The 27,140-nt window shown below is 51.2% G+C and overlaps 1 protein-coding gene across 4 annotated transcripts in view; it reads left to right on the top strand.

Moving 5' to 3' along the window:
- Window positions 1–27,140, top strand: part of CHN2 (chimerin 2) — a 461,718-nt gene that overhangs the window by 336,678 nt on the left and 97,900 nt on the right. For 3 of the 4 annotated variants that reach the window (XM_086942203.1, XM_086942205.1, XM_086942206.1), the window contains one exon: window positions 4,645–4,722. The exons of the other annotated variant lie outside the window; for it this stretch is intronic. In XM_086942203.1, the coding sequence (XP_086798329.1) occupies window positions 4,645–4,722 (78 nt within the window). The remainder of the gene's footprint in view (window positions 1–4,644; window positions 4,723–27,140) is intronic. 4 annotated transcript variants of the gene reach the window in all.

The raw sequence follows: 27,140 nt of genomic DNA, 5'->3' as shown, positions 1-27,140 counted from the left end.
AAGGGTCAGTGATTCCCGGCCGACACTCAATAATAGTGGAAATGCTGCCAAGAAACCCTGCCCCTTTGGGGAGACCGGAGCACACCTGACATAGAGAGGCGTGGGGGCCGAGGGATGATTGTGTGGTCAAGGAGGGGACGCATTGGCTCCCTGTGGGAAGTTCCATTATTTTCACATGGGGGCCTGTTCTGTTTTCTTGCTGTGGTGCTCGGGGTAGGAGTTGTTAGGAGTGGGGAGGGGGAAGGAGGGGGGCAGCAGTTTGTGTGACCCCCTTTGGCAGAGTCCACTGAGTGCCTTTGCGCATTGCTCCTTGTAGTGGGGGGCAGGGGTCTCTGTTAAACGGCTGCTGGATACTCTGCTACCCAGCTTTGTCTGGAGGACTCATTGAGCAGTGGATTCTCCGGGTACAAACAGCATCCACAAGCTCAGATGGGCCTTGTGTTTATTTATCAGATGTCTCTTCTCAATGCTTAGGCGCTCATCCACCTCCAAAGGATGAACGGCTCGGTCAAACCTGCAATAGATTACACACCGCGGGCCGGATTCACAGAACTAACTAACTTTAGGACTCCTAAATGCCTTCAGTGAATACCGAAAGTCTAAAAGTTAGGATTTTTCTCAGTTTAGGACTCCTAACTTCTGTGAATACCGAAATGGTAGTAAGTTTAGGATTTTGTCTTACGTTAGTTCTGTGAATCGGGCCCAGCTTTCCTTAGAGGGCAGACAACCCACTGAGCTATCTTGCAATCAACAGATAGAGATGTGGTTATTGGGTGGGGGCCCAGGTATGCGGCTAGGTAGTTCTGCGGCACATGCCGCATGTCCACAGCGGTGGACATGTGAGTGGAGGCCCCGAGGGGGCAGGTGACTCGAGCGCAGATATAGTTCTTGTTTCAAGTTGCGTCACTCGATATGTTTCATGAAAGCGCTTCTGTTTATGACTTTAAAAACACCACGCGCAGTTCAACAACATAATGAACGCTGTGTGGAGAGGGGGGCCCCGCCGTGGGGCCCCTGCAGAGGGGCTCGTGGTACAATCCCCGCTCTGTCAGCCCCGGCTGCGAGGCCTGCTCTCTAAATAGAAACATTTCATACCAAAAAGCTTCGCCTCAGAAGCCGCGGCCTGGAGAGGATGTGGGGGCTTTAGACCCCCCTGAGCCTCGGACGCCTCGCCAGGGCTGGGGGCGAGCGCGAGCGCCTGCTGGAGGGTCACCGGCAGCGCAAAGTGAAAGCTGTCACGAGACTCTTCCTGCCCCAGCCCCGACACCTGATCAGAGTTTCGACATGATCCGTGCCCTTTCCCCATGTCCTACCTGCCCCTCAGGTGCTCTCTTGGCATGTAACTGCCCCCGCCCCAGCACTACCTGCCCCTCAGGTGCTCTCCTGGCATGTAACTGCCCCCTCCCATTGTCCTACCTGCCCCTCAGGTGCTCTCCTGGCATGTAACTGCCCCCTCCCCCAGTCCTACCTGCCCCTCAGGTGCTCTCTTGACATGTAACTGCCCCTCCCCCAGTACTACCTGCCGTTCATGTGCTCTCCTGGCATGTAATGCACCTCTCCCAGTCCTACCTGCCCCTCAGGTGCTCTCCTGGCATGTAACTGCCCCCTCCTCCTGTCCTACCTGCCCCTCAGGTGCTCTCCTGGCATGTAACTGCCCCCTCCCCTGTCCTACCTGCCCCTCAGGTGCTCTCTTGACATGTAACTGCCCCTCCCCCAGTACTACCTGCCGTTCATGTGCTCTCCTGGCATGTAATGCACCTCTCCCAGTCCTACCTGCCCCTCAGGTGCTCTCCTGGCATGTAACTGCCCCCTCCTCCTGTCCTACCTGCCCCTCAGGTGCTCTCCTGGCATGTAACCGCCCCTCCCCCAGTACTACCTGCCCCTCAGGTGCTCTCCTGGCATGTAACTGCCCCTCCCCCAGTACTACCTGCCCCTCAGGTGCTCTCCTGGCATGTAACTGCACCTCCCCCAGTACTACCTGCCCCTCAGGTGCTCTCCTGGCATGTAACTTCCCCCTCCCCCAGTCCTACCTGCCCCTCAGGTGCTCTCCTGGCATGTAACTGCCCCTCCCCCAGTCCTACCTGCCCCTCAGGTGCTCTCCTGGCATGTAACTGCCCCTCCCCCAGTACTACCTGCCCCTCATGTGCTCTCCTGGCATGTAACTGCCCCCTCCCCCAGTACTACCTGCCCCTCAGGTGCTCTCCTGGCATGTAACTGCCCCTCCCCCAGTACTACCTGCCCCTCAGGTGCTCTCTTGGCATGTAACTGCCCCTCCCCAATCCTATCTGCCTCAGGTGCTCTCCTGGCATGTAACTGCCCCCTCCCCCAGTCCAACCTGCCCCTCAAGGGCTCTCCTGGCAGGTAACTGCCCCCTCCTCCAGTCCAACCTGCCCCTCAAGGGCTCTCCTGGCATGTAACTGCTCCTCCCCCAGTCCTACATGCCTCAGGTGCTCTACTGGCATGTAACTACCCCTCCCCCAGTACTAACTGCCCCTCATGTGCTCACCTGGCATGTAACTGCCCCCTCCCATTGTCCTACCTGCCCCTCAGGTGCTCTCTTGGTATGTAACTGCCCCCTCCCCCTGTCCTACCTGCCCCTAAGGTGCTCTCTTGGCATGTAACTGCCCCAACCCCAGTACTACCTGCCCTTCAGGTGCTCTCCTGGCATGTAACTGCCTCCCCTCCATTCCTACCTGCCCCTCAAGTGCTCTCCTGGCATGTAATTGCCCCTCCCCCAGTTATACCGCCCCTCAGGTGCTCTCTTGGCATGTAATTGCCCCTACCCCAGCACTACCTGCCCCTCAGGTGCTCTCCTGGCATGTAACTGCCCCTCCCTCAGTACTACCTGCCCCTCAGGTGCTCTCCTGGCATGTAACTGCCTCCACTCCAGTCCTACCTGCCCCTCAAGTGCTCTACTGGCATGTAACTGCCCCTCCCCCAGTACTAACTGCCCCTCATGTGCTCACCTGGCATGTAACTGCCCCCTCCCATTGTCCTACCTGCCCCTCAGGTGCTCTCTTGGTATGTAACTGCCCCCTCCCCCTGTCCTACCTGCCCCTAAGGTGCTCTCTTGGCATGTAATTGCCCCTACCCCAGCACTACCTGCCCCTCAGGTGCTCTCCTGGCATGTAACTGCCCCAACCCCAGTACTACCTGCCCCTCAGGTCCTCTCCTGGCATGTAATTGCCGCTCTCCCAGTCCTACCTGCCCCTCAGGTGCTCTCTTGGCATATAACTGCCCCCTCTCCTACCCTATCTGCCTCAGGTGCTCTCCTGGCATGTAACTGCCCCGTCCCCCAGTCAGTCCTACCTGCCCCTCAAGTGCTCGCTGGGCATGTAACTGCCCCCTCCCAATTCCTACCTGCCCCTCAAGGGCTCTCCTGGCATGTAACCGCCTCCACCCCAGTCCTGCCTTCCTCAGATGCTCTCCGGGCATGTAACTGCCCCCGCCCCAGTCCTACCTACCCCTCAGGTGCCCTCCTGGCATGTACCTGCCCCCTCCCCCAGGCCTACCTGCCCCTGAGGTGCTCTCTTGCCATGTAACTGCCCTCTCCACCCCAGTCCTACCTGCTTCAGTTGCTCTCCGGGCATGTAACTGCCCCCTCCCCAGGCCTACCTGCCTTCAGGTGCTCTTCTGGCATGTAACGGACTCATTCACACTTATACCCACTCCACCTCTCCCCCGCATGGCTCACCTCCCAAGTAACGGACTCCGCCCCAGCCCTACCTGCCTGTTAATACGTCCATGTACGCCTCTCCCCCCCACCCCCCTTCCCCAGGTCCGTGCCAGTATTGGATGCACTGGGGTTGAGATCAGATTCGTGTCGATGGACGTGATCTGTCCCCCTCCCCACCCCCCTGCGAGTGGAGGAGTGTGTGCGTGTGCGTGTGTTGGAGGGGGGCAGAGTTATCGAGAGCTCTGCCCCCGGCCCCGACCCCCTTCGGGCGGAAGAGGGTGGGGTCCGAAACAAGCCGACCACTTAGATTAATAATGTTTCTGACTTAAAAAGCAATTCTGAGAAACTCCAAGGATTAACCCCCCCCCCCCCCCGCCCCTCACTGCTGACCTAGCCTGTGCCCCACCCCCCTGCAGCGGGCACGGGGTCTATGAGGGCTCGGCGGGCGCGCATCATGTGCCTCGGAGGCCTTAATCCGAGGCGCCTAATGCCCTGGCGCGATGCCAGCCTGTAATTGGAAGCAAAGCGCCGGACCCCGGCAGCTGTGCCCCCGCGGGGGGCATCCTCTGCGGGGGGTGAGGAGCCCCCTTCCACCCCAGCCCTCGCACTCAGCAGCGGAGCACAGCCTGAGCTCGGCTCCTCTGCCCCTGGCCCCGCACTCCTTCCTTGGCACACAGGGCCCCGCAGAGATGCAGCACCCGGTGGGCTGCCCCGAGTGGGCCACGGCCGCCTCCACGCTCCTGGCACACCTCAGAGCCCCCCTGGCCGGCCTGCGCCCCCTGGGCCTGGCGGGGGACGAGGAGGCGCGCAGGCTCTGGGACCCCGAGGAGGAGGACCCCTGGGGCGAGGGGCCCCTGGGAGACAGGCCAGACCCGGGGCTCAGGGAGCTTATGGGGGTGACGGGGGCCGGGAGGAGGATTGTGGGGGCGCTCCTCTGTCAGCCTCTCAAGCTCTTTGCCTGTTCACAGATCACGTCCCTGGTGCGGAGGGCGGCGCTGGCACCGAGCGACCACCACTGCAACTACGAGAAGGCGCACAGCTTCAAGGTAAGGGGCGTGAGGGGATGGGCGTGTGTGCGTGCGCTGCAAGGTAAGGGGGCGAATGTGTGCGCTCACCACTGCAACTACGAGAAGGCGCACAGCTTCAAGGCAAGGGGCGTGAGGGGATGGGCGTGTGTGCGTGCGCTGCAAGGTAAGGGGCGAGAGGGAATGGGCGTGTGTGCGTGTGCTACAAGGTAAGGGGCAGAGGGAATGGAATGGGCGCGTATGAGCAACAAGGTAAGAAAGGGGTGGGGGTGAATGTGTGGGTGTGCTTACGCTTCCAGGTAAGGGTCGTGAATGTGTGTGGGGGTGGGCGGGAGGTGTGCGCTACCCACACTGCCATGTGCCCCACGGTGCTACACTACGGTGCCAGACTGTTGTGATGTGTTACACACACCTATGCCCGTGCCTCAGTTAGGTTCTTCTGTGTTGTGCTATAAACAGGGACACTGGAATTATGCGGCATCAGAGGGTCAAATTAGGTGGCAGCGGTGAGTAAATTGTGCAGCAAGAAAATGCAAATTCTGTTGTGTGATGTGGCATCTTTTGTGATAGTATTACTTCATTATTTTGACGTTTTACACTTGTTAATACCATTTGGGTAATGGTTGCACCCCATTAGTGGCACTTTAATACCCACATATAGCAATAGATATGTGATACTCGACCTTTGCAAAGGGCCTTCCACTGCACTTGAACACGTTGCTGCTTTTTTAGTAACTTTTGAACCGATTGAGCTAGAAAGTGTTTTTTACTGTTATGATCTGCACGTTTTGCAGCAGATGATGAATGACGTGGCAAATACGGCAAAAGCACAATGCGAGAAGCGCTGCGTCCGCACAATCACATCATTCCAGTGGTCCTGGCTATACACACCTTTATGAGGGCCGCTGTTAGACCCCTCTGTGTTCTGTTGAGCTACACACACCTACGTTTGTGCCTTTGTTAGGTTCCGCTTTATTCTTTAGTACTACACATACCTGTGCTAGCACCTCTGTCAGGCTCTTCTGTGCTGTGTTGTGCTACACAAACCTATACACACCTGTGCTAGTGCATTTGTTAGACTCTTCTGTACTGTTTTATACTACACACACCTATGCTGGTGCCTGCGTTAGTCTTCACTGTGATGTGCTACACACATCTATGCTAGTGCCTTTGTTACGCTCCTCTGTGCTGTACTACACAAACCTAGGTGCCTTTGTTACGCTTCTCTGTGCTGTGTTGTGCTATTAACACCTATGCTAGTGTCTCTGTTGGGCTCCTCTGCGTTCTGTTGTACTTTGCATACCTATGCTAGTGCCTTTGTTAGGCTCCTCTGTGTTGTGTTACACACACCGATGTCAGTACCTCTATTAGGCTTTTCTGTGTTATGTTGTGCTATATATACCTTTGCTACACTCCTCTGTGGCCTGATAGAAACCTATGCCAGTGCCTTTGTTAGGTTCCTCTGTGCTGTGCTGTGTTGTGCTACACCACCTATGATGGTGACTTTGTTAAGCTCTTCTGTGTTCTGTTGTACTACACACACCCATGATAGCATCTCTGTTAGCGTCTTCCGTGCTGTGTTACGGTACACACCACTTGTGCTGGTGCCTCTGTTAAGCTCCTCTGTGCTGTACTACACACACCTGTGCTAGTGCATTTGTTAGGCTCCTCTGTGCTGTGTTATGCTATACACTCTTAAGTTAGTGTCTTTGTTAGGCTCTTTGGTGATTTGTTGTGCTAGACATACCTCTGTTAGGAATTGGGTTTCCCATCATTCAACTGCACAGGAAGTGACAGCACTGGATTCTCCTTCAACCATCTACACAGGAAGTGACATCACTGAATTTATCATCACAATTTGCACACGAAATAACATCACTGGATTTCCCAACATTCATCTGAACAGGAAGTGACTTTACTGGATTTCCCATCATCCTTCTTCTGAGGAAGTGACATTAATCCCCCTCCCAGGACCTGCTTAATGGCTGCCTCACAGTGGATGAGCAGTGGACGCACACAGTGAACACGCCAAAGGCAGCCTGTCTGCGTCTGTCCGCACCTGGACCACACCCAGCGGCAGGAACCATGGCCCTCCTCCTCCAGCTGCTACCATGTTGCGACCCACCGCACCCCCAGCACCGGCTGCAGCTCCACACACTGCCGGCTCACTGCATCACACAACATTGAGGGAGCATTCTCCTGCACTTCCTGCAAGTTTTCAGGCACTTACCCAGACCCAACACCACACTGGCAGCACCCAACATCCTGCTCTCTGACACTCACACAGTCTTGCAACCACACTCAACACTCAAATGTATGCTACTTGATAGTCACTCACTCACCCAACCCGCTACAGATATCTGGGACCCACTGCTCGGCAATGCCCCTCACCTACTTTTTCTCACAGAAACTTGACTGAACCCTGCATTGGCACCAGGCATTGTCACAGCCATCCCTCTGGCTACAAGATTGCCAGGCAAGACAGACTTCCCAAGCCCAGAGGTGGAATTGTCATCATTCACAAGCACACCATCAGCTGCACCACGTCCACGGATGGACGCTTCATCCTCCGACATGGAACACCTGTCCTTAAAGCGCCACATCACAGCCAACATCACCCTAAGCGCACTCTCAGGTACAGACCACCAGGACAGGGCACCAACCTCTCTGACACCACCACAGACTTCGTCGTACCACTCGCCTTCGATGCTAGCCATCACAACCTTCTCGGAGACCTGACCTTACAGCTGGAAGTGGAATCCACTCAGAAAGTGGTAGTGGTCCCTAAAGTGATGGGGAGCACACAGTGTTGTTTAAATGCCCCACACACACCAACAGGCCCCTTGGTGTCATGCTTCATCATCGGGGCCTTCGCACCACTCTACGGGATGCGGCGTGCTATGACTCACGACTACGTAGGAGCACTTAGTAGTGAACTATGTGAGGGAGTGTGTTCTAAGGGAGAGTGTGAGTGAAGTGAGGTGGAAAAAGTGAGTTTCTTTAAAAAATACCTGGCGCGTAGGAAAAAAATATAATTTATTATGTCCTCGGCTGGTATTATTAAAAATGTGCAGAGTGAGGTTGTAGATATACGTACTAGGGTATTACAACCGTTTCAGAGTGTCAACATGTTTCGGAGCGCAAGGGCTCCTTCTTCAGGACAAGGATATGCACGTTATCCTCACCTTACTCACATGAAATGTAAAAGTGTTTAAATAAAAATTAAAAAATGCGTAATGTACCTAACAATGTTTTATGTATAGGTGAGTTCAGTTGCGCCCAATAGGCGTTGAAGATAACTTATTGTTCTCAGTCTGATAACCTCATGAGCCTATGCGTGGTATTGGGGGGATCCTTCCATACTGCTCAGTAAAGCAACGGTTACTGCATGACTAATCGCCTGCCTTCCCCTCAACGCTGATCCGGAGCAGCGTCGAGATCACGCATAGAGGCTAAAAGCGAGGGAGTGAAGACCAGCTATCAAGTCAGGGGAGTAAGATTATGGGTTAAGGATACTAGAATGACATAGAGAATATCAGTTGGTGCAGTGAGCTAAAAAACGGTGATGGATCAAGCCTTGATCTGTTGACTGGGTACGAGTGTTCTGTTTAGTTCAGATACTCTGTCCATCACCACCCCCCTTTCTGAATCCAAATCTTAAAACATCATTTAAGAATAACCGCACTCACAAGAGGGAAAGTGGCACACACATCTTTTATTAGCCGATGGTCAACAAACGCGTTTCAGCTACAAGCCTTCGTCAGTGTTAATGAGACCCCGTGGAGCAGCATGCTAATAAAGTTTGCCTATCCACGGCAAAATTACCACCTATGATCACTTTAAAAAGAATTGTACAACCCTGGAGAACGTAGGGTTTATAATACATGTGCGCGCCTATAGTTGTGAAGGTAAACATGGGAAATGGTACTCATTGATTTATGTGAGTGAATTCCAAGATGGCGTGCTGTTTTCGAAAGTGATCTTTGTCCCATTTCGATGCCTGTGCATAGGCAGGAAACTTTATTAACATGCTGCTCCACGGGGTGTCATTAACACTGGCGAAGGCTGTAGCTGAAACACGTTTGTTGACCATCGGCTAATAAACGATTTGGTGCAGGTTTCGCCATAATGGTTATGCCCTAGAGTAGGGGGAGAGTTCAGGGATGGAAGAGCAGTATATATATGATGCTTCGTAGAGTTTTGTTTGCTTTATTAAACAACCCCCTTTATATAAACACCCATGTGTACATAGATGCAGCAATATTCACATGGTCTGTTGTCCACATTTAGCATGTAGTAAAATGCCATGTATAGTCGTTAATGGTATCAGGTGTAACCCTCCACATATGCACCTATATGTACCTGTTAGCAGCAATTGTGAGATGGTTTGATATACACATGTATCCCGTGGTGTAATATATCATGTGTCCCTACTATAAATGTATCTATGTATAGGAGGAGGCACAGTTTAGATTACAGTGACGTGCACTCGTATAACTATAGCTATTTTCCAAATCGTAAGAAGTACAGTTTGTCCTGCCTGAGTATACAGTTGTGGTACATTCTTGAGTTATAAGTATAGACGTCATGTGGGGAACAGCCAGCTCTTGACCGATCTTCTGAAACTAAGATGGTTGTCAATGTCAAAGAATCCTATGTTTGTGGGAAGTGAATTCCTTTGTTTGGCTGCTTGAACATAGAAAGATGTTCCACCCATGTTTATTTAGGTCGAGCCTGGGCAGTGCATGCGCTGCTCTGCGAGCCATGCTGTATTGGAGTATGGACTTAAAGCCCTGCTCATATTTTTCATTGGTGTTTGCCCTTGTCCACCGTACCCTGAGGCTGTTCATTGGTGAAAAGGTTTAATTGTCCCGCCTTAATACCGCCTTGTCGCATTTTGTAACAACCCATGGCGAACACTCCCCAGAGACAAAATAGAATGACCACGCGGGCCCTTGCATCACATAGGAGTGCTGGAGGTGAACGTATGGGTGCTTGCATCCCATGTCAATACTGGAGGTGACTGTGTGGGTCCTTGCATCACATAGCAATTCTAAATGTGAATACGCGAGTGCTTGTATCACATAGGAGTGCTGGAGGTGAACGTATGGGTGCTTTCATCACATGTCAAAACTGGAGGTGACCGCGTGGGTCCTTGCATCACATAGCAGTTCTGAATGTGAATGCGTGAGTGCTTGTATCACATAGGAGTGCAGGAGGTGACCACGCGAGTTCTTGTATCACATAGGAGTGCTTGAGGTGACCACATGAGTGCTTGTATCACATAGGAGTGCTTGAGGTGATCACATGAGTGCTTGTATCACATAGGAGTGCTTGCGGTGACCACATGAGTGCTTGCATCACATAGGAGTGCTTGAGGTGACCACACGAGTGCTTGTATCACATAGGAGTGCTTGAGGTGACTACATGAGTGCTTGTATCACATAGGAGTGCTGGAGGTGACCACATGAGTGCTTGTATCACTTAAGAGTGCTGGAGGTGATCACACGAGTGCTTGTATCACATAGGAGTGCTTGCGGTGACCACATGAGTGCTTGTATCACTTAGGAGTGCTGGAGGTGACCACGCGAGTTCTTGTATCACATAGGAGTGCTTGAGGTGACCACACGAGTGCTTGTATCACATAGGAGTGGTGGAGGTGACCTCGCGAGTTCTTGTATCACATAGGAGTGCTTGCGGTGACCACATGAGTGCTTGTATCACATAGGAGTGCTTGCGGTGACCACATGAGTGCTTGTATCACATAGGAGTGCTGGAGGTGACCACACGAGTGCTTGTATCACATAGGAGTGGTGGAGGTGACCACGCAAGTTCTTGTATCACATAGGAGTGCTTGCGGTGACCACATGAGTGCTTGTATCACATAGGAGTGCTTGCGGTGAGCACATGAGTGCTTGTATCACATAGGAGTGCTGGAGGTGACCACATGAGTGCTTGTATCACATAGGAGTGCTTGTGGTGACCACATGAGTGCTTGTATCACATAGGAGTGCTGGAGGTGACCACACGAGTGCTTGTATCACATAGGAGTGCTGGAGGTGACCACATGAGTGCTTGTATCACATAGGAGTGCAGGAGGTGACCACACGAGTGCTTGTATCACATAGGAGTGCCGGAGGTGACCACACGAGTGCTTGTATCACATAGGAGTGCTTGCGGTGACCACACGAGTGCTTGTATCACATAGGAGTCCCGGAGGTGACCACACCAGTGCTTGTATCACATAGGAGTGCTTGCGGTGACCACATGAGTGCTTGTATCACATAGGAGTGCAGGAGGTGACCACATGAGTGCTTGTATCACATAGGAGTGCTGGAGGTGACCACGCGAGTTCTTGTATCACATAGGAGTGCTTGCGGTGACCACATGAGTGCTTGTATCACATAGCGATACAGGAGGAAACCATGGGGGTCATTGAGTCACATAGCAGTACTGGAAGTGACTTCACAGAACATGACATCACATAGGAATGCTGGTGGTGACCACACGGGTGATTGCATCACACAGCAGTACTGGAGGTGACTGCGTGGGTCCTTGCATCACATAGCAGTACTGTGGGTGACAGGTTAGGTCCTTGCATCCCATAGCAGTACTGGGGGTGACAGCATAGGTCCTTGCTTCACAAAGCAGTACTGGAGGTGACAGTGCTAGTGCTTGTATCACAGAGCAGTACTGGAGGTGACTGCGTGGGTCCTTGCATCCCATAGCAGTACTGGAGGTGACTGCGTGGGTCCTTGTATCACAAAGCAGTACAGGAGGAGACTGTGTGGGTGTTTGCCTCACATAGCAGAACTGTGGATGACAGTAAAGGTCCTTGCATCACATAGCAGTACTGGAGGTGATTGTGGGGGTCGTTGCATCACATAGCAGTACTGGAGGTGACTGCGCGGGTCTTTGCTTCCCATAGCAGTACAGAAGGGGACCGCATGGGTGCTTGCATCACATATCAATACTGGAGGAGACCGCGTGGGTCTTTGAATCACACAGCAGTACTGGAGGGGACCGCACAGGTGCTTGCATCAAACAGCAGTACTGGAGGGGACCGCACAGGTGCTTGCATCAAACAGCATACTGGAGGGGACCGCACAGGTGCTTGCATCACACAGAGGTACTGGAGGTGACCGCGCAGGTGCTTGCATCACATAGCAGTACAGGAGGGGACCGCATGGGTGCTTGCATCACATATCAATACTGTAGTAGACCGCGTGGGTCCTTGCATCACGCCGCAGTACTGGAGGAGACCGCGTGGGTCCTTGCATCACACCGCAGTACTGGAGGTGACCGCGCAGGTGCTTGCATCACGCCGCAGTACTGGAGGTGACCGCACAGGTGCTTGCATCACGCCGCAGTACTGGAGGTGACCGCGCATGTGCTTGCATCACATAGCGTTACGGGAGGTGACCGCGCATGTGCTTGCATCACATAGCGTTACTGGAGGTGACCGCACAGGTGCTTGCATCACGCCGCAGTACTGGAGGTGACCGCGCATGTGCTTGCATCACATAGCGTTACGGGAGGTGACCGCGCATGTGCTTGCATTACATAGCAGTACTGGAGGTGACCGCACAGGTGCTTGCATCACATAGCAGTACTGGAGGTGACCGCACAGGTGCTTGCATCACACAGAGGTACGGGAGGTGTCTGCGCGGGTCCTTGCATCGCATAGGAGTGCTGGAAGTGACTGTGCGTGTGCTTTCATTACATAGCAGTACTGGAGGTGATGACAGTAGTCATTGCATCATATAGTAGTAATGAAGGTGACTGCGGTTACACTAAGGAAGATTTAATTCATATAATATGTCATTGTAAAAAGCTGAGTAGGGAGCGAGCAGTTTTCTTGAAGAACATCTTTCTCGTTAAGAGAATACGCACATGCAGGACAGCAGTAATCGGAGGCCTGGACTCAACAGCTCCTCAAATGAACTGTAAGATGGTAAAGTTTTTGTTGGCCTTTGAAAAAGGTTTGAAAGCAATCACATCATTGACTATGTAACATTTAACAATTATTAAGACTGAGGACTAAGCCTGAAGGAAGCTTTTATTTAATGGTTTTAGGAAAGTTATTATTGGAATTCGGTTTTATTTTAATTAATGTCTATTTGATTTTTCTGTTTAGGTTATTTTATATTTGGTGAGGACATTGTAAAGAAAGTTTGTTATGGTTTAAATTAACTAAACAATAAAGATCAAATTCAAATTCAATAGTAGTAATGAAGGTGACTGCACGAGTCCTTGCATTACAAAGCAGTACTAGAGGTGACCACGCCGGTGCTTGCATCACACAGGAGTACAGGAGACAGCGCTGGTGCTTGTATCAGATAGAAGTAATGGAGGTGACAGCACTGGTCTTTGCCTCACATAGCAGTACTGGAGGTGACCGCACTGGTCTTTGCCTCACATAGCAGTACTGGAGGTGTCCACACTGGTCTTTGTATCACATATCAGTGCTCGAGGTGACGTGCGGGTCCTTGCATCACACAGCAGTACTGGAGGAGACCGTGTGGGTGCCTGTATCACATAGCAGTACTGGAGGTGCTTGCAGGGGTCTTAGCATTACATAGCTGTACTGGAGGTGATCGCAGGGGTCTTAGCATCACATAGCAGTACTGTGACCACGAGGGTCTTTGCATCGCATAACAGTGCATGGAGTGGGCTTTGGGGGCCCAGTCTGGTGCCTCCTTTTGGGTCCAGCCTCGATCCCTTGAGGTAAAGGTGTCCCTTGGGGTTCCATCCCTGGGCCCCCCGTCTCAGCAGCAGCCAGGCCTCCAGGCACGTTGGTCACCGAGACCAGGGAGTGGGGACCCACACTGCTCTTGGCCCTTACAAGCTCCTCTCAGCAGGGCCGTGAGCAGGACAGGACCTCTGGGCTCAGTCGAGGCCGCCACGCCCTTGTTTACCTGCGCATTGATCCTCACGGACAAAGGGACTGGCCTCGTCGCCATGAAGACAGGATCTGTTTGTTTGGAGAACAGGACGTTCCTGGCGGAGAAGGGATGGCGAGTAAACATTTTAAGCTTCAAGCCGCGTGGGAGCAGGTGGGACTGGGGCTGAGTCAGCCTGGAGAGTAGGGGATGTCCCAGCAGGCCAGAGAGATGAATTAACTGAATCCATACATTCACCTTGGTGCCAATATCGGCAACTCTCTCCATCCCCCATACAGCAATCTTCTGGAGAAATAAACAGACAAGACACCTTCTTTGTGGAGAAAACTGCTTCAGGTTTATTTGCATAACAAATATGTCAACATGGTGGGTTATTTTACGAGCGATCCCAGGGCAGGTAGCCCCTCGCTCCCTGCCCACCTGATGAGCCAAATTACACTGTGGCCATAGCCAACCGACTCTAGTCACCACTACCAACTTGCTTTCGTCATAGGAACATCTGCTTGAACTTGCGCTGAGAGAGAATCCCCTATTTCACTCAGACGTTCCCCTGGGGATGATGCGTGCCCTATGAATATCATAACCTGTATGGGCTCCCTGGATGGAAAAGAGGTCCGCACGGAGATTGGTTATAAACAGACAATTATCTGCATCCAAATTGCCTCCCCAGCTGAGATCCTCCCAGTCTCACCAATGTGAACGATATCTTAGAAATAGACAACTCCCCAAAAGGACACGGGGATTAGAAGTCATATGCCCAGAGTCCCAGGATGCGGAGGCTGAGGCTCGGTCCTGGTTCCACAGCTCCATGGTCGGTAGTCTTGGCAGTAAGGCCTTATTATCTTGTTCATTGATCATCTTTCTTAAGAACTCAGATATTGCATCATGCCGTAATATGTTTCATATCCTCTATAAATATTAGAATTTAAAAGATAAGGCATTTCTTTAATATATAAACATACTGCCCCGAGGATGAAGCCCCGCCCACACTTTCACTGTCGGCTTACGGGCCTTCTTAATCAAGAGATGCCGACAACGGGCTACAAAAGTTCTGACCTGCAGCTGAACAAGGCGACCCAAACGTAGAAACGCCCAATATTGCGTAAGATTAGAATCAGCATTCGCCAGCGCTACATTACACATGAGACACGCGCTACCAGGATCGGCAATCCTATCACAGACACGTCCCACACGTTAATGTTCGTTCTCCTCCCTTGCTCTGTGAAACAAGACACAGGCGAGGCAATCCTGGAGCCGCACCCCCCCCCACCCGCCGTTCAAAGCAATCAAAGAAAAAACACCTGTGCCTGGCAAAGCCACTGGATGGCACGGAATCATGTCATTCACAAGCCAGGTGCACAGCGTTGGCTGCCTAGCAATCACAGATGCAGTCCCATGGCACACGCCGCGGCACCACTGCGTGTTGCGCACGCGACAAGCTGCACAGCTAGAACATTTGATGTTATTAAACACTGGGACCTGCCCATGATCACTGGGGGCAGCAGACACCCCGCTCGGTACCTGGCTCACCCCCCCCCCCCCCCCCACCCCCCCACAGTTGGCAACTCAAGCTGCATGTTAGCAGAGGGCCGGGGCCACCCGCAACCCGCACAATTGCCCGCACCCCCTCCTGAAGCTGCACTGTCCCCTAGTCAACCGGTCCCCCAGCTAAGCCCCACAATTAATCTCCCCCACACGCACCAACGTAATCGGGCAGCAGGGTCGGCTCCCACTGTAGAATCTGGGTCCGTGCTCTTCTGTGACAAGGAACCCACTTGGTCCGACAATGCAGCACATGCCACAAAAAAACCGACACCACAGCACACGGGGCCTCAGGTCGCCCACCATGCCGCACAACTGTCCCCCCGCACAGCACCATACTGAAGAAAGACAGTGGGCGGTGGGCCAAAGCCAGGGATCATGGTGAAGTCAGGCCAAGACCCTGTAGGCATGTGTCAGAGCTCCCGCTAAAGCTAGGGCTCAGGGAGAGGCTAGGTCCATCACTCCCTCCTGTAGTGACAGACCGAATCCAAGGAATGGGTCCCAACTGCGTATGCCAGCAGAGCGCTGACAGCCACGGAGGTGCGGTACGCACAGATAGAGCGTGAGGCCCTGGCCATTAGATGGGCGTGCCAGTACTTCCATCTATACCTGTATGGGCATAAGTTCCGAGTGGTCACCGATCAAAAGCCTCTGGTCCCCCTCTTCGCCAATACATCTCGACTTGCCCCACCAGGGATCAAGAGGTGGGCGGTGCAGCTACAGGCATACCATTTAATGGTGATCTTCCGGCCAGGGGCCAACAACCCTGCTGACTTCTTGTCGCGTCACCCTGGCCCGATCGTACCACTCAGTGCACTGGCAGACGAAGACTACACCGAAGAGTTTGTCCGGATGGTCCTTCTTGAAGCATGTCCCATCGCCCTCACGTTAGAAGACATCGGGAGAGCAACCGAATCAGATGAGTGCCTCATCAAGGTGAAGACCACGTTAGCAAACAGAAACTGGCATCACTTCCTGGACTGTCTCAGCTTCCTTACCGCCGAGGATAGGCTATTCCGACAGCAAGTGTGGAGAGTGCAGAACGAGCTCAGCGTAGGCCTTCATGGAGTGGTTCTGCTTGGAAACACCCTTGTGATTCCGAGGAGCCTGCAGAAGGAGGAGGTCTGCCTAGCACACCAAGGCCATCAAGGAGTCTAGAAAACCAAAGCCAGACTCAGGAGCAAAGTTTGATTCCCGGGTATTGTCGCCATGGTCGAGGAAGCCGTACGCACATTTAATTCCTGCAACATCATTGGGGCGACCCTCCACCTCACCCGGTGATAACTGAAGATCCATGTCTGGAGCCGTGGTCCAAAGTGAGCATCAAATTTGGGTTGTTTTCGGATGGACGAAACATGCTGGTGCTTGTTGACTCCCACTCGATGTTCCCGGTGGTGGAGGTAGTGTTGTAGACAGCGTTTCACCATGTCAATACAGCTCTGGAGCGCGTGTTCGCCATAATGGGACTGCCTGATGAGATCAAATCCGACAATGGGCCGCCCTTCCAAGGTAGAGATTCCAAGAATACCTGGCCTCCAGAGGCATTCAACACCGAAAGATCACGCCACAGTGGCCCCAGGCGAATGTTGAGGTGGAGCGGTTCATGCGTACAATGAACCAGGCCCTCAGAATCGGGATTGAGAAAGGAGAAGATGCTGAGCACTGCCTCTCACAATTTCTTAGTGCCTATCGTAAAAGCCCACACAGCACCACCCAGTGAGCATCAGTTCCCCTCATGTTCCGAAAAGCCCTAAGAGACAGTATTCTGGCAAACTCATTGTGGAGTCCCCCAGCGCTGGATCAAGTACAGCCCAGGCCAGAAGAAAAGCATCCAATGACAAGGCGAGCCAAGCTCGGAGAGCCCAGTCCATGAGCATCCACGTTGGGGACCGAGTTGTGGTGAAGGACCATCACCCTAGCTGGAAGTATTGCACCCCGTATGAGCCCGAAGTATGGGAGGTCATTAATGTACACCGCACCATGGTATCGGCTATGAGGGGAACCCGTGTGGTCACGAGTAGCACTTCCTGGTTTAGGAAAGGCGCAGATGGAAGGTCACCTACCGACCAAGTCATGGAGGAGTTGGAAGACAGACACTGGGCCGCCCCCACGGATGCCTCTCCAGGCAGCTCAGAGCCTGTACAACATCAAGCGGGAAGAGAAGTGGAGGAGGTGGAAGCATTGAGGAACTCTGGAACTGTGTTCCCCGAGCAAGAGAAGGACATGGAAGGGTCGGAAGCAAAAGAGATCTCCCGGAGCCAGAGGTCTGGACCCCGGCCAAACCCGACCCCCAGCCAGAGACTGAGAGACTTTGCGTGGTGTGCCAAGAGAGACTGCACACCCACCCGAAAGGGTCTCTGTATCTGAAAGATTGGAGGGATGCAGTGACGGAGTCACCCGGCCTGTTCACGTATGCTCGACGCGCACTCACGCACCCCGAGGGCGGGCTCGCCCTCGGTATAAATAAAAGGGCTCAGGACCGCTCTGGGTCTTGGCCCAGTGACATATCCACAGTGCGTGTCTTTATTATAGTTGGCCCAGCCTGCGGCCGACTCAGATGCTGGCTCATGTCCGGATTATAGCAGGTGCCACACCTTCCAGCCCTGGTTCAGCTGGTACCCTGCACCAGGCCCCCTCCCTCCACCTCTTTTCGACCAGGCGCCCCATGGGACACCAGGCTGCGCCCAGACAAGGCTCTGTGTGCCTCGATCACGGCCCCTTTGTTGCTCTGCAGATTAATGGCGACGCTCATAGGAGGAATGCCTTCCTTATTAAAGGTGCTTCTGAGAATCGGTGCAGCGCTGAGAGTCCCGGTTCATGGCCACGAGGCGGCCGCCCCACGCCAGGACGGTGGCTCGTGCAGGGCGGAAGCTGTGGCGAGCCTCTTGGGTATCCGAGAGCCAGTCTTGTAACGCCGGACACGTCATATCCTGTTTGTGGTATGATCATCGTTTACTCACTTGCTCATAACCCCCTTTCGCCCCCCCCCACCCATTCTTGGCCGACTTACTCTTGTTTTTTAAAACACCCATGGGGGGCCTTCCGGGCGGAACCAAGCTTGGCGCCCCTATCCCCATAGATGAAAAATATTTCCTCAGCTCAGTTGTTTTAGTTTGTGTCCTGCATTTCTGGGTGGAAAGAAAACTGCAAGTACCTCACTGCCCAGAGAAGATGCAGAACGTAGTAAACTCCCACACTGAGCGCCGTGGAGTATGTTTTGAACTGTGCCCTGACCCCGGGCATGTCGTCCTCGGCCCCTCCTTGACTCTGTCTGTGGCTTGCACCCAGGAGAAACAGAGAAGCAACCTTGCTGAGGAAGGCTGGAGAGGTGCCTCCTGCCCACAACCTTCCCATCTTTCCGGACAGTATTCTGATCTCTCCTGCCTGCCCCCGCCCCCCCGCCCCGCACCCCCGTGGTATGACCTTTCAGTGTTCACAGGTGAATCACTGGCTGTACCACTCAGAGCAGTGGGGGTTCCTGTGAGCACACATCTCTCAGCCTCCTGCCCACCTTACATTTCATTTCATTTGTATTCATTTAGAGTGTTTTATAAAGCACGCACATGACCCATGGGTATCGGAGCGCTGTACATAGGGTTAAAAGAGCAACATGACAGGCATTGACAGGTAAAGCAAAGTAAAGAGTCACAATGGCTGACGCAACATATAGCACAATTATACAACAGTTGGTCCATTAATATTCCATTAGTCTTCATGGTTCTAGCAAATTTGCGGTGGGTATTTGCTGCTGCTCTGAAACTCTCCGGATCCAGGTACCCCGAGGAACAGAGTTTATTTTTTTGCAGAGTTTTATATAGCGCAAACTTGACCCAAAGCGGGTATCAGAGCGCTTTACATAGCACCAGTTACATTACATGAGGACACACATTCATTTTTGTTATGCACAGGTAGATTAAGTGATTTGCCCAGAATCACAGGATGCTTTTTGCATCGTTACCAAGACTCGAACCCAGTTCCCCAGGTCCGAGGTGGAGTGCCCTAGCCGTTAGGCCAACTCCTCTCCAGTTTTCGAGAGTTCTCGAGAGTTCTCCTGTAAATGACGTGCCTCTGATCCATCTAAAAGTTGCTGTCCTTGATACAATCCTTGTGTCCTGCGACTCCGAAGACTATGCAAGGAATCGATTCATTAGTATCTTTTTCACCTCTTTTTTTTAACAAGAGGTCGATGGGCTAGAGCGTATCTTGGGTGTTTAGGAGTTCCAGATCCTTGGCGCTGCGCCGGAGAAAGATCGTGTGTAAGTTTTTTGTTGTCGACTCTAGGAGGTTCAAGCCTGAGAGAGTTAACACTTCTTAAGTAGCAACTGCCACCGCAGATTCAAATCATTTCTGCCGGGTAACTTGGCTCCTTGCAATGTAATGCTTTGTGTGCGAGGCAGGCAATGTTCAGTGGAGTTCTTGCCTCAAGGGGAAGCCAGTTTAGATACCTAAGGGATGGGGTGAAGTGTTTGAATCTTCTAGTTCTTGTTACCAGTCTTTCTGCTGCATTAAGAGTTGTTTTGAGTGGCGCTGTTCTCGCTTTGGGTAGTCCTGACAGGGTCGCCGAGCCGTACTCTAGTCTGGAGACCACAAGTGCTTGTCCTGCTTGTGTGAAGTCTGAAGGTGGTCGCAATGGTTTCAATGTCTTCAGTGTTCTGAGTTGGAATGTCGCACTGCGTGTGGTCGCACTGATGTGAGCATTCATATTTAGATTGTTGTCCAGTGTTATTCTAAGGGTGTTCTTGGAGTCAATGATGGTAGGTTTGCAATTGAGTGCGTCTGGGTGCTTGAGCCAATCTTGGCTGTGCGAGGAGCAATTTTGTGGGGAGAAAAGAAGGAATTCGGTTTTCAGAGCGCTTGAGGTTGTTGGAGAGAGCCAGGTCTGGGGTTTGATAAAAGTGTTGTTTAGTTGAATGACATCGTCTGAGGAGGATATCTTTAAGTTTAGTTGTGTGTTGTCTGCATGCATGTGGTATGCAATGTTCGATTGGTTGAGGATTTCAGTTAGTGGTTCCATATATAGGTTAAAGAGTGTGAGTGAGATGGCCGACCCTTGGGGGACTCCACGCCTTATTGGTGAGGTGTCAGAGAGTGAGTTTCCAAGTTTGATGCGTTGTGAGCGATTTTGTAGGAAGAAAGCAAACCAAGCAAGCACTTTCCCAGATAGCCCCATTCTTTTTTCTTGTACTTTAGCAGGGTGTTGTGGTTGGCCATGGCACATGCCGATGAAAGGTCTAGGAGGATGAGCAAGCACGAGTCGTGATTGTATAGTATCTTAAGGGTGTCGTCCATTATGTGGACAATGGCCGATTCAGAGCTGTGTCCTGATCAAAACCCTGATTGAAATTTGTTGAGTGGGTTGAAATGTTCAGTGTGCTGGCTCAGCTGGTTGTGCACACATTTGTACATGGACCTCTTTGACACAGCACCAAATGGAAGGTGAGAGACATGCTGGGGGGCAGGATAAGAAAAGGGGAGCAGAAGGGAGTTAGGGGGGATGAGAGGAGGTTGGGGTTCAGGACCTGGACGTGAGCAGCTGCAGAAAGGATTTAAGGGAGGATTAGCATACTCAGATCAGAGGGCAACTACCTCTTGGCCTGCTCGCCCCACACATAAGCCCCGGCCTTGAAAGTGCCCATCACACACAGAGATCTCAAGGTGCTCAACATCAGCCCACTGAGAGCCAAGATGGAAAAGGCCCCCTCTCCCTTTTTAGGTCTCGGCGTCAACGCGCGGAAGCGCGTCTCCCCCGAGATCTTTTGTCAGCGACTATGCTCCCCAGGAGACAGTCCCGGCCGCGCGCATTTCCTGTTGAGGCGATTGCCGCGGGCCGCGCGCTCAGCCACTGTCTCCTGAGAAGCTTCAAACACGCCTGCGCATACACGCATACACAGACGCATGCACACAGACACACACATCCCCACCAATACGGGAGCCACCCGCCCCCCCGACAGATGCGCACCTCTTAAAAACTCTCCAGCAACGGGCCCCTTATGCCGTTGCTACTCCGGTGATCAACCATTTTCATGTCCCTTCCGCAGCAGCACTGCTCAGCGCTCGCTATGCCACCCCACTCTTCACATCGCTGATGTTCCTCAATTGCCCACTATCCCGGCACTCTCGCCCCCCCTTCGCATGCCTCCCAGTGCCTCGTCCGCTCTCTCCTTTGCCCACGATACTGCACCCACCCCTCCCCCACCTCGCCTCACACTCTACGCCGCACCTCTTCTGACAATTCCCCCAGCGCCCACGCACGCACATACATAGACACAAACCCCCGGACACACCCACACATACACGCGCGCGCGCACAAGCACACACACACGTGCACCAAGGCCCCCCATCGCACACATACATATACACACACAAGCGCACCCCCCCCCCTCTACCCCCCTACAAGTAAGGGCACTTACCGCCACTCCGGAGATCTGCAGCCTCAACCACTGCTCCTCGGGTCAGGCACTCGTGGGTGCGGGCTTCGCGCACAAGGCGGAAGTCCCGCCCCCACCATAGCTTTCGTTTTCAGGAGTGCGCGCGCCGTAGCGAACAATGGTAAGACTTTCATTCTCAGCCAGCCCATCATAGGAGGGTCACGCAGAAGGGGGCGTGCTTTGTGCTTCCTCCACAGCCCCGCAGAGGAAATAAACACGGGGCCAGCCGCGTAGCTATGGGGGGGGCTGTAATGGCCGGATTTTCCGCTTAGATGGGATCAGCCCCCAGGGGCCCCTATAACCCAGCCAAAACGTACTCACCTCCCTCCTTAGAACGTATTCACAATGGATATGGATATATATATATATATATATATATATGTATATACAGGTCGTACCTAAGGATGGGGAAACAGCAATAAACATGCATAGATTTTCTACTATATCTTATTCACATCAGTTAGTCTCGCGGCCACTCCAACCCAGACTGATCTACCCCAGGGCAGATATGACACACAATCCGGTGCGTCTACACATGGGCCTGCAGAACCCAATGCTCTCCTTTCCAAACGGTTTACAATCCGGCAAACCTACACGCCAGTCATCCCCCCTGACGCTCTCACTTACACAAGCCACAATCCTGTGGGTATACGCGCTGGTAATCCACCCCAGCGTTCTCATTAACGCCGCATATCAACGACGACCACATTCCTATGAGTACTTATCGGAACAATTTCTCCTTTGTCTACTTGGGATAAAACTATAATAGAATTTGGTACGGTTTCCAAATAGTATGATGTGCCTCTTATCCTTGGCATCGAAGGTCCACTTCGCCCCCTATTTATGTGATCACCACTTACCTGATTGGGGTTACTCGTCCATTCAAACAAACAATAATCACCTAGAAGCCACGTTTACCAAAATTGAACAAGAATACTCGGCACACATCCGTTCACTAAGAACTAGGGTATTTATTGTCAATAAACACATATAACACAATACTATGCAACATGAATTATGCAAAGGAAAGGTAAAGATTAGAACGTGCACTTATTATGGAAGGGGCAGATATCACCTTATTAATATGAAGTCGGGACTCAGCAGTCATCTAGGTTCCCTTCTCGTCTCTGTGTCTTGGCTCGTCTTGTAGTCACACCCCAGCCGTCACAAGTACACGTCTGCACCGCTAGGCTCAACCTCGTCTGCTTCCCTCCAAGCCACTGGAACCTTGTTGGTTATTAGCTACCGTGTCTCTCTCTCTCTCTGTTTCAATGCGCTCCGCGCTAATTCTCCTTCAGTCTTTCTCAGAGAGTCTCGGTCTTAAATCTTTCTCGGACTTCAAAGATGGCGACTGTCTGCCATGAAATAATTAATAGCAGAGATGCTAACGGCTAGATGCCGCCTACGAACTGACTGTCGACTAACTAACACCTTCGCTAATATCAAAGCCTGTTCTTTCATGGAAAGCTACGGCCAGCAACCTGCCGCCCACCAAATTCTTGTACCTCCCCGTACCAAGGACACGTTCCCAGCCGGCCGGCCTGAAGTTGTGTCTTCGGAGTGGAGAAAAATACATTCCTTCGATAAGGGCCAGCCTGAGCCGGTTCTCTCCAAGCGAACAACAGCTTGAAACTAAAACATTACACTTGACCTAGAGGGCCTCTCGAGCTACCAGGCAGAGAGCAAGATGGAGTCTGTCTCGGTTAAGGCCTACAGGGCCCGCAATATGCGTAACTCCATGGAAAATATCCTAACACGTTAGTAAATGGGCAAACCATGATTAATACTTATGTATCTATCCCCTAACTTAAATTCATAAGCCCTACTCTAGGGAAAGGGACACGAAAATACTCTACTATATAAGAGACAGGGACCCTATCTATAGTCCTAATCCCTATGCTATAGGGGTGATAGGCTGGAGTCACTCTCCATCATTCTCCCTCTTGAAGGAGCCAGAAAAAGTCAGCCATTACATTACACCCCTTGACTCCAGTCTATTAACCACAAATTATATAGAACTCACATCAGTAGAAGAATAATAAGAAACAAAGTTAACTGACCTATGCCTGTTGCTAAGTCTACAAAACTGAAGCAGAGAAGGAATGCACTGAATAAAGCAACACACAGCTATTAAAATACAAATGGCAACAATAACTCCCCCTAAAATCTGTCGTAGAGAATGCAAGTCGGGTAACCAATTAAAGAGCCAGTCAAATAAACCCTGATCAATATGTTGTCTAATTTCTGCAGTCAAGTCGTGGAGTTTGTCAATATGGGCTTGGATCGTTTTAGAATGGTCGGACAAATTAAAACAGCATAGGCCCTCAAAATCAGAACAGTCATGGCCATGTTTTAACAAAAGGTAATCAATTGCTGCGCGATTCTGTAAAATCGCTCTACGTTCACCCTGGGCATCTAATAACAGGTCAGATAAAACAGTAGATGTTTGATTGATGGATTTAACCATCCAACAGGCCATCTTGCCAATGGTTTTTGCATTATAAACGGCCAATGCAGGGACTCCAATAATAGAAAAAGCTAAACCAAGGTATTCCGACTTGGAGAAAAGGTGAACAGAGGAATCACAGTCCTCATGTAGTGACATTGAATCTCGTATCATACGGGAATGTGAACTAGGATGCGAAGAAAACATTAATAAACTCAATCTAGTGATAGCACATGGACCACCGGAAATGTTTGCGGGAATATATGGCCAAGACGAATTCCCGCAAGAAAAGAGCCAGCCAGATGGTAACAGCATGGAACGATAATAACTAGGGGCAACCAATAAACGTTTACATGTCATATTGTTCTTAACAGAAAAACATGAACTTGGAAGTCTCTTTAAACACAGTAATCGTTGATGAGCTGAAAAAGAAGTTGCGGCCTGTATTTTCAACCTAAGACATTCGGTGATAGCTTTGGGGTCACATGTCATCATAAAACACAGGTCACCGGGAGTAATATTGAAAGTGGTAATTCGGGAAAGAATAGGGGTATCGAGGTCAGGAAGAACAGTACATAAGGGGCAAAATTCATGGGCCGCAAAATCGCCCAGAATAACATTTGGTCGGGCATTAGAAATATTAAAGACATGCCGTAAAGTCACAGTAGATGCTGGGACGGCAACCAGGCAGGTCGCCAAAATGTCAGTCACAGACCTCATGGGGGTAAGACAAAAATGTGGAGAGTTCGTCACTCTCTTAGCCAAAGTAATCCAGAAATTGGAAGAAGTAGTCCATGTCGAACGCAGAACTCGGGATTTCCAATCAACCGAAGTCGGTGGATCGTCTCCTCTCCCGGCGTAGCAGACCAAAAGGAGTCCAACGACGACACATCCTGCAGCAGCAGTCCAGGGAATGATCTGAGAAAATACAAACACAGGCCTTAATCATTCTCGTAAGTAACATTTATCAGCTGGGACAGCTTCCCAGCTATCTTTCCCTGGCTTCATCACCAAAACGGTGTTGTCACGACCGGTCGCAATAATATCAGCCTGTTCAGGGGGATTTTTAGGCGATTGCACCCATATTTTAGCTCCAGGAAGATCAGACGATCCGAAGCCTTTTTGTCCTCGCACAGTTAGCAACGTTGGGGCAGAGCCTTTTTTTATCTCACCACTGAAGACAGACATAATCAATAACTGAGCAACACGGTCAGACTTTTTGATCAATAAGTCAGTCTCACTGCTATTAAGCAAGAGAACCTTAACCTCTCCCTGATAGTCACTGTCAATTACTCCCCCGAGCACTTGAATACCTTTCAGGGCAAGGCCTGATCTGGGGGCAATTAATCCAAAACTACCGGCAGGTATACAGACACCAATGCCAGTTTCAACAATAATTCGATCTTTTCCTTTTAAATTTGCATCACTTAAAGCATGCAGGATTAGGCCTGCAGAACCTGGGGTCGCTCGACATGGAGCCAAAGCACCGGGGGTAATTTCCCAATACATGACAGTGTTGGATAGGGAATTAGGCTTTACATCAACATTTGGAGGAAACAAACGCATCAAAGGGGATTCAGCATGTAACAAAGGGCGATTATTCAAAATTAATAATGCCTGAAACAAAAAATCCCTCCAATTCTTGTAGCGATCATCCGTTAATTTTCGCAACTGATCTTTTAGCAAACCATTCATTCTCTCAATCAGTCCCGAAGCCTGTGGATAATATGGAATGTGAAACACCCATTCAATGTTATTTTCCGCACAAAATTCCTGCACCAATCTTCCACGAAAATGGGATGCATTATCAGATTGAATTTGGAATGGGACACCATAGTACAAAATAAGCAGCTCCAGGGTTTTAATGGTATTCACTTGGGTAGCGTTCTTGCAGGGAAAAGCGACCAAAAGGCCACTATAAGTGTCAACAACTGTGCAGACATACTGACAATTTTTGCTCATAGGGAGCGGGCCAATGTAGTCAATCTGCCAGATTTGAGCGGGCAATTTTACTTGATGTAACTGGCCTCGAACAATTTGAGGCACCTGCTTCTTTCTAGAATGTTGGCAAATGGGACAATGCAGAATTACATCTTTAATCAAAGAAAAAGGAATATGAATTCCTCTATCGGCAGCCCACCTGCTAGTGGCTTTCTCTCCAAAATGTCCTGCTTTCTGGTGGGCCCATTTCGCCAATCCCGCCAAATCAGAATCTTACATGTCCACCACTGCCTCAGCAATTTTAGATTTCTCATCTGCAATATTATGAAAGAATTTATCAAGGGAGTCTATTGGAGTGTAAGCATCCACGTGAAAGATTGTTACAGTACTCTGTGGGAGCAACTCCCAAATCTCTTGCCATAATTCTTTTCCCCACAATTCTTTTGAATGCAATTCCCAATTATGAGAATGCCATGTTGGTAACCACACCGCCAGTCCATTAGCAGTGGACCACGAATCAGTGAAAATATGACATGTGCCAGGCAATTCTTGTTTCAAAACTTGGTAAACTGCATAGAGCTCAGCATATTGGCTACTCTTACCATCACCAGTTGTACTCAATAATTTCTGCGTGATCGGATTGTAAGACACTGCTTTCCAATGTCGTTTCTCACCAATGAACCTCGCTGAACCATCCGTAAACCACACATGTTTTCTATCCTCCGCGGACAGATCATCAAATGATTTACCCCACTTGACGGGAGATTCCTGCACTACGGGTACGGAACAATCACTTCCAGTCTCATTTGAGGGCGCCTGCGCCACTCGTTCATGCAAGACTGCCACACCTTTCGGACCCACACGTGCCCTGTCCTGAATGTACCATTTCCATTTAATCACGCTCGCCTCTTGAGCATGTCCAATTCGATGAGATTTCGGCGAACTCAAAACCCACTGCATAATGGGAATTTCAGGTCTCAAAACCACAGCATGGCCTAGGGTCAATTGCTCGGTATCCACCAGAGCCCAGTAACATGCAAGCAATTGTTTTTCAAAAGGTGAATAACGCTCGCCAGCTTCAGGTAACTTTTTAGTCCAAAAACCTAATGGCACTTTTTGTCTGCCCTGCTTTTGCCACAGACTCCAATTTGCATACGGACCTTCCACGGACACATTCAA

This window comes from Lissotriton vulgaris, chromosome 10, assembly GCF_964263255.1.
Source record: "Lissotriton vulgaris chromosome 10, aLisVul1.2, whole genome shotgun sequence".
NCBI lineage: Eukaryota > Metazoa > Chordata > Amphibia > Caudata > Salamandridae > Lissotriton > Lissotriton vulgaris.
Note: the sequence above shows the minus strand (reverse complement) of the source record. Positions and strands in the feature narration are given on the sequence as shown.